We start from the raw sequence: 12,123 nt of genomic DNA, 5'->3' as shown, positions 1-12,123 counted from the left end.
AACTTGATTTACAATTTAGAGGTGATTCATGGGGGTGTTTTACAGCACACATGAACAGACAGGAGAAGAGATAAAGTAACCTGAGTAATGTTTCTGTGCTTTCTCGGGTCACTTCTGGTGCACTTCTGTCTGTATTCGTACACATTTGAGTGCTTGGTGACAACAGAGCTTTTATACCCAACAGAGGGAAGGCTCACTACTAGAAGTGGAGAAGAGGAAGGAGGTTGTTTTATAAGTAGAGGCACTATATTCATTGTATTTACTTTCCTTTAAAACTTAGTTAAGGAATCACAGAACACAGTGTAGGTCTAAGAAAAATATTTATTTATTTGCACATATACAGTATAGTAATTAGGACTCAATTAATGCTGACAACTAATATGTTATGTTAACAGCAACGCTAAATGAAAGTGGATTAAAGTAAGTTATTCTGCACACAGAAATATTAAACTGAGCTAAATCTGCTGTAGCTTCAACAACAAGCAATACATCTTAAAATCAGCTCTGACATTTTCAGCTGGAAGACAATATAAGAAAGTAAACAAGCGTTAAAAACTCATTCCTGTTAAACTGAGTTAAAATCCAGCTGCGTAATGTCATAAATTATACAATAGATAACTGAAAATGATTGTATAATCTTCCACTCCTGATGTGAAACACGATGATAGATGTAGACGTTGTTGATCAGTGGAGTCTGATGGAGAAAGAAGTGTTGCTTAAACTCCATCAGGAGGTCTGATGTTGTCATAGTTCACTGTACCATTATCTACATCATAACGCACCTGAGGAAAACAACAACAACTCTGACTTGGTTTAAGCACGTAAAATGATTTAAAAGTAAACACAGTTCACAGTTTAGTCAGCAGACCCTGAATGCACCATCAGTTCATCCCTTCCTCCCAAAAACCCTTGAACGCTTCATCCTTCATTGCCCACTTCCCTTCTTCCATTCATCCGTCTATCACTACATCCCTCCTTCCTGACATCCCTTTAAACATTCCTTCCTTCCCTTCATCCCTTTAAACATCTCTTAGATTCTTCATCCCTCCTCTCTCTATATCCATCCATTCTCTCCGTAATCCATTGATCCCTTCAACCCTTCCTCCCTACATACCTTCGACTCTTCATCCCTCCCTCCTTCCCTATATCCATCTTTCCCTAAATCCTTTCATCCCTTCATCCCACCCCTCATCCCTTTAAACCTTTCATCCCTAATTCCCTTTGTCCCTTCATCCTTTTATCCCTCACTATACCTACATCCCTTCAACCACCCCTCAATTCTTTGAAAACTTCTCCCTACTGTTGAGATCTCCATATTAGGTTGAATAATTAAAATGAAAGTTAATTATAATCAAATATAATCAATTATATTCTTGTATAACCCACAATGAAAATGCTTCATATTTTATGATTTTCTATATTTACAGTATAAACAAAACACAAGTGGTTTGTTAAATTGAGTGTGTAAGGCCTATTATGGTTTATGGGTGTCACTGATAAGAGAGAAGAGGCAGTTTCTTCCCTCTTACCTCACAGCAGTACACAGGGAGGGGGGCTCCTGACTTAAGGAGAAATAGACTGAGGCCCCAAAAAGGTGTTTGTGTCATAGCCGAGAATAATATTTTGCAAGTCCTGCAGAGTAGGGGTCATGACCTTTTTACACAAACATGGGAAGGTGTTTCTTATGCCATAGCCATAGAATATGTCCGGTCATGTCCAGTTCTTTACATCAGAGGCCATGCCCAGTTTCCACAAATATGGGTATGGAGGAGGTGTCTTTCGGTTTTTCTATCCTGTTTTTGAGCATAAAGACACTGGTGGAGAGGGAGCAAACGAGAGAGAGAGAGAGAGAGAGAGAGAGAGAGAGAGAGAGAGAGAGAGAGAGAGAGAGAGAGAGGGGGGGGCGGGGGTTCCCCTGGTATACTCTCTCCCAGTAAGCTCTCTCCCTGGAGAGCTGGGTTTTCGCCTCGGTAAGGTTCTCTCAAACTTGGTAACTATTGCTTACATCTCTGTGTATTGAATGCTGAGTGAATGGTTGGATGAAAGTTTAAAAAACTAGAATTCTAACTGATCATTCTGAGGAGCTCCCTCTTAATGTGTCAGGCTATAGGTTGTGGATGTTAGAACCTTCGATCCATGAGGAGATTCCTTTGGATTATGTCGGAATTCAATCTGATCATTTTGAGGAACTGCCAGTGAATGTGTCAGGCCATAGGGTGTGGATGTTACCCCGGCGATCTGTGAGGAAATTCCTTTGGATTATGTCGGAAGACTTTAATGTCTAAACTATGAATTAAGGTTTTAGATTAGAAAATGACCCCAGCATGATATGTTTAGAATGATTATAATGTTGTAAGGAGAGAAGGTAAAAACCCTATATAAGTTTGGACCATTTTTCTTCAAATAAACTGATCCCACCTTTTGGACTGGGACAACTTAAAAGACATCTGCGCTCTCCTCTCCTGCTTCAAAGTTAAGATTGCACACTGCCACACTCACAATTAGGTAGGGCCACACCTCATTTACTGATATCAAAATCCTTCGGGATCGCTTAAACAGATTTAGGGGGTCGTCTGAATTGAAACAGCAGTTAATTGAACCTGGTTCTTCAGGGAGTTAATAGAGGTGAGATCTTGCTGACGTTGGTGGATCTGAGCCAAGCAGCAAACTTACATAGAATCAATGACTTCTGTTAGGTCAATTAGTAGGTCTGAGTAATTTGCCAGAATAAATGATCAGCCCTCCCGACTCCTACACTACATCCCTTCATCCCTTAATCCCTCTCTCTGAACATCCCTTCATCCTCTCTCCCAGTCTCCCCTCATCTCTTTCTATTTAAGTTTGATCTGATTCAACTGTTTACTGTCAAAACGTTTGTCTTCTTATCCATAAAACTTACAATGTTTTCATCCGTCTGAGGTCTCTGTCCTGCAGAGGCAAAAGAGCATCAATGTAATCTTCCATAGTTAAAATCCAAGTTCATCAAAAGCTTCTTGTTTGTAAAGTATAATGTGTGAATGTCCTCACATTGAGTCCTCTTCCGTCTGATGACAGCCACAGTGATTATTGTGAGTGCTGCAACACCCACGATCACAACGATGATCCACCACCACCAACCTGGAAGAGGAATTAAAATCATAACATTTAGAATTTAATAAAAAAGTATTTTTTGTTGATGATTCAGTTTTTCAGGTGTTTGTGTAACGGATTAACAAAACTCAACAAATCTTTAGTAGCTAAACATGTTCTCACCTGAGGACTGAAGGCTGAACGTTATCTAAATGTAATCACGTTGAATGCAAATCAGTGCAAAGATGTGATGTTATTTCTCGTGAAAATGTATTTCTTCATTAAAAAAAGCAGCTTAAGACAAACCAATTAAAAGTCTTTGATTTAAGAGAAAGATTTTTAATCAATCAATATTCATATATAAATAAATACATCAATATGCATTTACTTTAATTTAAGACTAGTGTCGTTATAAAAGCGAGTTAATTAAACTAATTTCCATTAAGAAAACAAAGAATAACCTGTTGCATCTTCAGTGATCACAGAAGCTGTCTTAGTGAAACCTGATCTGGAGTCGCTCTCTGTTGTTGCTGCTGCTGTGTCCTCACCTGAACAAATGAAAAAAGATCAACAAAAGTTTCACTTGAAACTGTTTCATGGGTAAAATATATTGTGATGTAATAATAAAACTTCAAATCATTAAATAAGTAAAAATATATGAGTTAATTAAGTCACTTTGAATGGCTCAACATGTTCTCACCTGAGGACTGAAGGCTGAACGTTATCTACATTTAATCACGTTGAACGCAAATCAGTGCAAAGATGTGATGTTATTTCTCGTGAAAATGTATTTCCTCATTTAAAAAAAGCAGCTTAAGACAAACCAATTAAAAGTAATTGATTTAAGAGAAAGACTTTTAATCAATCAATATTCATATATAAATCAATAATCATTTACTTTAATTTAAGACTAGTGTCGTTACAAAAGTGAGTTAATTAAACTAATTTCCATTAAGAAAACAAAGAATAACCTGCTGAATCTTCAGTGATCACAGAAGCTGTCGTAGTGAAACCTGATCTGGTGTCGCTCTCTGTTGTTGCTGCTGTGTCCTCACCTGAACAGATGAACAAAGATCAACAAATGTTTCACTAGCAAACTGTCTTATGGGTAATTTATATTGTGATGTAATAATACAACTTCAAATCATTAAATAAGTAAAAAGATATAAGTGAATTACGTTTAAACAGCTGGTTCTCACCTGAGTACTGAAGGCTGAAGGTCTGCACTTTGCCACCAACTGTCATCACTGCACAAGTAAATAACTCAGACCTTTGTGTGTTACTAAAATGAGAAGTCCAAAATGTCAGAGAAGCAGAGCACACAGACTGTGTTGTCCTTATATCATTGTTGTCTTTATCCACATCTCGACCCTGAAGCAGCCACTTCACTTTGTGTCTACACCCTCCATATCTCGACACAGAGCAGCGTAACGTCACCTCATCATTGACCTGATGCTCAGTCACTGAAGATGGAGATATGTGAGAGAAAGATAATAATTAACTTCACCACTGTAATAATAATAATTGTAATGTTTTAGTATTTTGCTCTACAGAGAAAGTTTGGAAACATTATGATGTAAATACTCACTGGTAACAACAGACAGATCAACCTGAGACTCTGGACCTTTGCTTTGTTGATCTGTATGCAGTAGTAACTACCAGCATCCTCCTCTGTGACCTTCTTTACAACCAGAGAACAATTCTCTGTAACTCTCAGTCTGTCTGATTTAGCTCTAGCTTCTTCACCAATCTGCCCATGTCTAACCAGTATTACTGAGCTTCCTGAATCTCTGAAAATCCGGGTAGTACTCTCACATTCATCCTGATCATGTGCCACATACTTACACTGAAAAGTTGCTTCATCTCCAACTCTGACAGAGAGGTAGAGGACATGATGTCCAATTGCAGCTCCTGCATAAACAAGAGGTAATTATAAAGAATACAGAGGAATACAAATGTTCATTTAAGACACAACAAAAGTTTCCCTATGTGTCTAAAAGTTGCCTTCCCCTCGTTGGAAGACAAACAGACCACTTCTCTGTCTTGGTTAAAAGGAGGTTAGGTAATAAAGTAATATAAATGATGAATAAATTACCTTTTTGTTTCTAAATGTCATATACAGTACATGTTGTAGGAATCCTTACCTGTAAACTGAAGCAGCAGAATGAGAAATACAGACATTTTAATCTGTTGGAACTCATCCATCGTGATTCTCCGTCTCTCTGCTTCCTCTATCTCTTGTTCTGATGAAATGTTGATGAAATGTTCCTGAAACAATGCTTTAGCTGAAAGATGCTGCAACTCCTTCCTGTGCTAAGTATGATGCCTCCTCCTCAAAGTGAATTTATGTAACCGGTGTTGATTAGCGGTGTCTGCGTTGTGTTGATGTTGTTGATGGATGAGACCCGAGCCAGCATACAGTCGAGGCGATCTCCGTTTAGTCACTGACAATATACTGTCAGTGTTCAATTAGTTATCCCTCACAATGACTGCTCTCACGCAGAACATTCACAAAAAGGGAAGAGGAAACGTAGAACGTACCTGACAATATACAACAAATTAGTGTTCAATTAGTTATCCCTCACACTGACTGCTCTCACGTGAAACACATTCACAAAAAGGGAAGAGGAAACGTAGAACGTACCTGACAATATAAAACAAAATCAGTCGTTATTAAATTGTTTTTTTCCCTCTCACCAACTCTTCTCATGTGGAACATTCACAAAAAAGGGAAGAGGAGAACGTGAGGGACACGCTATGAAAAATAATCTTCTGTGTACAGTGACTGAATTTTGGAAATACAAAACAGAGAATTTGTGTGATTATACTAAATGATTTATAAATAAATATTTAACACAAACACCACTGCATATTTACAACTGTTACATTTAGAATATTTGGGATGTTTGTTTGCCTTCATTTCTTGTTGATCTCCAAACAGCCTAACATCTTTTTAAAGCTTTTTTTTCTATAATTCTCAACGTCTAGATTGAATATAATCCCCAAACAATCAAAGTATTTTAAGGCTCAATTTGAGTCTTAAATGTTTCCAGTCCGACAATGCACTGCTGGTCAAACCAACAAAAAAAGAACTAAAGGACTGAGGAAGGTGCAGGTGTGAAGATTGTTAGCTAAGATTACCGTTTGCAGTAACGCAACTTGATTTACAATTTAGACGTGATTCATGTGGGTGTTTTACAGCACACATGAACAGACAGGAGAAGAGATAACCCTTAGATGCATAAGTGTGTCTTTTTTGACCCGGTGAGGTGGTTTTCTTAGAGTATCTTTGTAATTACATTTTTTTATCATTTCATATTCCAGCTATTCCTCAAAAAACATGTTTTGGATATCACGCCATTCAAATGTTTAATTTACATTCTATACATTTTAAGAAATTGTAGTTTTCGTATTACTACCCCAAGCTTCCATAAGTGGGTATTTTTTGACCCGGTGAGGTGGTTTTCTTGAAGTATCTTTGTAATTGCATTTTTTTATCATTTAATATTCCAGCTATTCCTCAAAAAACATGTTTTGGATATCATGACATTCACATTTTAAATGTACACTTTAAGAAATTGAAGTTTTTGTATTACTACCCCAAGCTTCCATAAGTGGGTCAAAAATGACCCGCATGCATTATCTATGGAATTTCGATTTTTTTTTTTCAAAATGTAAAAAGAATGTCTAAAATTATAAATAGTGAAAAATTAAAAATTAAATATTTCTAGTGTGAACCAAAATATAATACTAAATATTATACAAGTGATTTTTCTTAACCAAAATGACAAAAGTGGCATAAAAACACATATTATTCTAATACGGGTCCTTTTTGACCCACTTATGGAAGAGTGTAGGGTCCAGTCACTCGGGCATCTAAGGGTAACCTGAGTTATGTTTCTGTGCATTCTCGTGTCACTTTTGGTGCATTTCTTTGCTTTGCTTTTATATCCAACAGAGGGAAGGCTCACTACTAGAAGTGGAGAAGAGGAGGGAGGTTGTTTTATAAGTAAAGGCATGATATTCATAGTAATAATTTATTTTTAAAACTTAGTTAGTACATGAAGGAATCACAGAACACAGTGTAGGTCTAAGATAAACATGTCTTTACTGGCACATATACAGTATAGAAAACAGGACTCAATTAGATTAGACTCAATTAATGCTGAAAACTAATATGTTATGTTAACAGCAACGCTAAATGAAAGTGGATTAAAATAAGTTATTCTGCACACAGAAATATTAAACTGAGCTAAATCTGCTGTAGCTTCAACAACAAGCAATACATCTTAAAATCAGCTCTGAAACATAAGAAAGTAAACAAGCGTTAAAAACTCATTCCTGTTAAACTGAGTTAAAATCCAGCTGCGTAATGTCATAAATTATACAATAGATAACTGAAAATGATTGTATAATCTTCCACTCCTGATGTGAAACACGATGATAGATGTAGACGTTGTTGATCAGTGGAGTCTGATGGAGGCAGAAGTGTTGCTCAAACTCCATCAGGAGGTCTGATGTTGTCATAGTTCACTGTACCACCATCTACATCATAACGCACCTGAGGAAAACAACAACAACTCTGACTTGGTTTAAGCACGTAAAATGATTTAAAAGTAAACACAGTTTACAGTTTAGTCAGCAGACCCTGAACGCACCATCAGTTCATCCCTTCCTCCCAAAAACCCTTGAACGCTTCATCCTTCATTGCCCACTTCCCTTCTTCCATTCATCCGTCTATCACTACATCCCTCCTTCCTGACATCCCTTTAAACATCCCTTCAATCTTTCATCCCTTTATACATCGCTTAGATTCTTCATCCTTCCTTCTCTAAATCCCTTAATACATTCATCCCTTCTCTCTGTAATCCATTGATGCCTTCAAATCTTCATCCCTCCCTCCTTCCCTATATCCATATTTCCCTAAATCCCTTCATCCCACCCCCTCATCCCTTCAAACCTTTCATCCCTAATTCCCTTTGTCCCTTCCTCCTTTTATCCCTCACTATACCTTCATCCCTTCAACCACCCCTCAATTATTTGAAAACTTCTCCCTTCATCCCTTAGTCCCTCTCTTTGAACATCCCTTCATCCTCTCTCCCAGTCTCCCCTCATCTCTTTCTATTTAAGTTTGATCTGATTCAACTGTTTACTGTCAAAACGTTTGTGTTCTTATCCATAAAACTTACAATGTTTTCATTCGTCTGAGGTCTCTGTACTGAAGAGGCAAGAGAATAAATCTTGAAGGAATGAGGGTGAAACTTTGAAACGATGGGATGTTGATAATGTGATGATGATTATGAGTGCTGCAACCCCCACGATCCCAACGATGATCCACCACCACCAACCTGGAAGAGGAATTCAAATCATAACATTGAGATTTGAATAAAAAAGTACTTTTTGTTGATGATACAGTTTTTCAGGTGTTTGTGTAACGGATTAACAAAACTCAACAAATCTTTAGTAGCTCAACATGTTCTCACCTGAGGACTGAAGGCTGAACGTTATCTAAATGTAATCACGTTGAACGCAAATCAGTTCAAAGATGTGATGTTATTTCTCGTGAAAATGTATTTCCTCATTTAAAAAAAGCAGCTTAAGACAAACCAATTTAAAGTATTTGATTTAAGAGAAATATTTGTAATCAATCAATATTCATATATAAATCAATACATCAATATGCATTTACTTTAATTTAAGACGAGTGTCGTTATAAAAGTGAGTTAATTAAACTAATTTCCATTAAGAAAACAAAGAATAACCTTTTGCATCTTCAGTGATCACAGAAGCTGTCTTAGTGAAACCTGATCTGATGTCCCTCACTGCTGCTGCTGCTGCTGTGTCCTCACCTGAACAGATGAACAAAGATCAACAAATGTTTCACTTGCAAACTGTCTTATGGGCAATTTATATTGTGATATTAAAACTTCAAATAATTAAATAAGTACAAATAAATGAGTTAATTAAGTCACTTTGATTGGCTCAACATGTTCTCACCTGCGGACTGAAGACTGAAGGTCTGCACGTTGCCACCAGCTGTTACTTCACAAGAATATAACTCAGACCATGATGTGTTACTAAAATGAGGCCCCCTGACTTAAGCACACTGCCTTGGACAAAACCCCATGTGCATAACTGCCAGACAAGCGTGCCCTTGGTAACCTAAAAATATGAAAAGTGTCTGAGTGTCAGGAGTCCGCAGTTGGATGCTTAAGGGCGGACGGTAGACCACCACAAAATCCACCCCTTGTTAGTCTTACCAGGGGCACGAGTTTCTGGAGGGTGTGAATATCTGGGTTTAGTTCGTGGGGGAGTGCTTAACTGCGGGGGCCCGGGGACTCATGGTGTGCAAGGTTATGGAGGAGTGCCACTGTTAGGGACTCATGCTGGAGGTCTCCTGCATTTAAACAGATTCACCAGTTTATAACATGACTTTAGCCCTGATCAGAGCCCTGTTTTCTGGGTAAGACAGCGAGGTGCTGTACCCTGGGTCTTTGGGTCTATGGGTCTCTGAGACCCTGCTAACAGCAGTGATTCTGCTGTTTTTAGCTCATTGTACATTTAACTAATTAAATATGATTAATATGTACATTATCCCGTCTATACTGACACATTTATGTCCATAACTCTGTATGTTTATTGAGTCCAATGTACACCGTCTAAAAACGACAATTATGACTGAATTAAAACAGTTTGACAGCATTTTAACACTCATGTAGCCATGTTTGCAGCCCTGTTCCCTGGGTAACAATTGAATTACCCTCTCCTGTTGAATTAAAACATTTCCCACGGCTTTAAAACACCAATATACCCATGATTCAGACAATTATTCCTGGGTAAATGTGTTATCTTTTCACCCTGGTCCTGAATTAAAACAGTTCCCCCGACTTTAAACACTAATGTACCCATATTTTGCCCACTTATTCCTGGGTTAATATTTCATCTTTTCCCCCTGGGTGTGTGTGGCACCATCTGGTGGAACATTTGTGAATTACACTAAAATCCAAAACTTTAATGTTTTTTATCTTAGCGAAAAAATGGTTTAATGACCCCAATGTAATGATCATTTATGATTCTGCAGACGTTGTCTACACGTGTATCACAACGGCTTATTTGTAGAGTGATTTGGAAAGCTCGGTTAGCGAGGTTTATTTTTGTCTATATTAGATGCACTGTTTTCATGTCCCATGTACATGTCTGTACATATGGCCTCACGTACTACTAACAGAGAGTAAAGTAACGCGTTACTTTATGTAGAGAGTAACGAAGTGATGTAATATATAACGACCCTCTGTTCATCCCTTACATTCTTCATCCCTCCTTCCCCAAATGCCCAGTGGCGTTTTCTCCCGGAGGCCAAGGGAAGCCAGGCTTCCCCTGTTTTTTCGGATTGTAGTTATAATTTAAATAAATAAATAAAAACACTTTGTTTTGTTTCGATAATTCTCCTTGCTGTGTGTTGCTGCCGGCCCGTCTCTCCTCCACTCTCATTGAGTATTTTACAAAGAGTGAAACAAACAGCGCCCCTCTAGATGTTATGGTGAAACAGTAGATTGCATTCACTGTTGCGAGAGGAGGACAGTCGGATCAGGCTTCCCTTGGTGAAAAAAATTGAGGGATTGACCAATCAGATGAGGCCCACGTGATGCCCCTGCCAACCTGTGATTGGTCAGGGCCATGCGAAGGGAAGCCAGCTTTCTCTGGCTTCCCTTGATTGATTGAAAAGTTTATTAACAGCTTGTATATTGGGTACAGTACAGTACAGCTCAAAACATACAATTGTTAAGGGGATGCAGACCAGAGAAAGACTTTCGTCTTGTTTACATCAGGGTCCCCCATTTCCAATTCATCATCCCTTCAGAAGCGGATGGCGATTTCACCTGAATAGATGAGATTGTTTATATTTGTTAGTTACTTTTGGACTACGGACTGAGCTAATTACAGAGACGAGGACTGTTGCTGCACTTGCCGTGTGTTAGAAAGGGAAGGGAAGAGAAGGTGGACTCTCGCATGCAAATGTTTCTGTACATAATTGTTTTTGAATTCATGTGTTTCATACACGCCTACTGATACTTTGATGTGTACATACAACTTTAAAGGTCTCCTGATTTACTTTGTGAATGAATGCTTCTTTTTTATTCATTACCGAATCTGCACTGCGCATTGAGCGGCTGGTATTGCATTTTGGGGGGGGGGGGGGGGGGGGGTGTGTCTGCATAAATTAATAAGAAAATGCTTAAATTAATAAAACGAGAGTTTCGGCTGGAGAGTGCGTGCGGACCTGTCGGTTAGATAACAGGCGTGTGCAAGTCCTGCATCTGTGTGATACAAATGTGTGTAAAATGATACCGGGCGCTGTAATCACTCATCTGGTTACGTTATTGACCACCCCCCCCCAACCAACCCAAAAAAATGGGCTTCCCCTAAATTTTTCCCGACGCCACGCTACTGCAAATGCCTGAAACACTTTTTTCCCTCCCTCCCTACATCTTTTGACCCTTCTTCCATTCATCCCTTCCTCCCTACATCCCTAATTCCTTATTCTAATTCCATTCATAATAGACCCTCCCTCCCAGTGGCGTTTTTATATGTACAAAAGTGGTGGGGCACAAAAAACTTAGATGTCTATATATAAGCTTCTGCAGTGACGTGCAGTGAGGTTCATGGCTGGTGAGGCACTGGCACTGACTCTTCAGGTTTACAAATATTATATTTTGACCTAAACCAAAATATAATATTATTTTCAAAAGCTTTTTTTGTCTGATGCTTCGATTAATTTTAAACAGACAGTTCAACAAAAGGATACCCAAAAAATGTCATTTTATCATTTAAATATTGAATTGTTCTCTCTTAGTAAGATCCCATTTTCAATAAAATGGCGGTCTTACCTTGACTTGAAGATGAAGTCCATTTGCCTATCCTTCTGGACAAACATTTCTATTACTTTTTTGTAAAAGTCCTCCTTATGTTCTTGTAGTTTCAAAAGTCTATCATAAATCTAATCCATAGATTTATGATAAAAAAATTATATAAGTAGGGTAGACATGTGGATGT

The 12,123-nt window shown here is 38.2% G+C and overlaps 1 protein-coding gene and 1 long non-coding RNA gene across 4 annotated transcripts; both read right to left on the bottom strand.

Moving 5' to 3' along the window:
• Positions 1 to 358: 358 nt before the first annotated feature.
• On the bottom strand, positions 359 to 5,499 carry LOC117482512. Of its 3 annotated transcripts, XM_034130616.1 has the most exons (8): positions 5,214 to 5,499; positions 4,915 to 4,980; positions 4,269 to 4,532; positions 4,041 to 4,124; positions 3,531 to 3,617; positions 3,028 to 3,117; positions 2,900 to 2,928; positions 359 to 782 (listed from the first exon to the last, which is right to left on the bottom strand). In XM_034130616.1, coding segments are annotated over exons 1-7 (654 nt in total). In that variant the 5' UTR covers positions 5,275 to 5,499; the 3' UTR covers positions 359 to 782; positions 2,900 to 2,926. The 3 variants fall into 3 exon arrangements, with proteins under 3 accessions (XP_033986507.1, XP_033986504.1, XP_033986505.1); XM_034130613.1 differs by having other exon boundaries at positions 2,900 to 3,117; XM_034130614.1 differs by lacking the exon at positions 359 to 782 and having other exon boundaries at positions 2,622 to 3,117.
• Positions 5,500 to 7,232: 1,733 nt separating this feature from the next.
• On the bottom strand, positions 7,233 to 9,156 carry LOC117482513. The gene is made up of 4 exons (XR_004555891.1): positions 9,067 to 9,156; positions 8,832 to 8,918; positions 8,259 to 8,417; positions 7,233 to 7,630 (listed from the first exon to the last, which is right to left on the bottom strand). It is a non-coding gene; the product is annotated as an uncharacterized LOC117482513 (long non-coding RNA).
• Between the last annotated feature and the right edge of the window lie 2,967 nt (positions 9,157 to 12,123).

Source organism: Trematomus bernacchii, unplaced genomic scaffold, assembly GCF_902827165.1.
Source record: "Trematomus bernacchii unplaced genomic scaffold, fTreBer1.1, whole genome shotgun sequence".
NCBI classification, from domain to species: Eukaryota; Metazoa; Chordata; class Actinopteri; order Perciformes; family Nototheniidae; genus Trematomus; species Trematomus bernacchii.
This window is presented reverse-complemented; position numbering and strand designations above follow the sequence as displayed.

What these genes read in the sequence shown, in the direction of transcription:
- LOC117482512 (XM_034130613.1), bottom strand. Translation starts at nt 5,274, where the DNA reads ATGGATGAGTTCCAACAGATTAAAATGTCTGTATTTCTCATTCTGCTG. An exon ending in AGATGAAGCAACTTTTCAGT is followed by an intron (nt 4,533 to 4,914) that starts GTAAGTATGTGG and finishes CTCCATCTTCAG; the next exon opens with TGACTGAGCATCAGGTCAAT. An exon ending in GATCACTGAAGATGCAACAG is followed by an intron (nt 3,118 to 3,530) that starts GTTATTCTTTGT and finishes TTCCTCTTCCAG; the next exon opens with GTTGGTGGTGGTGGATCATC.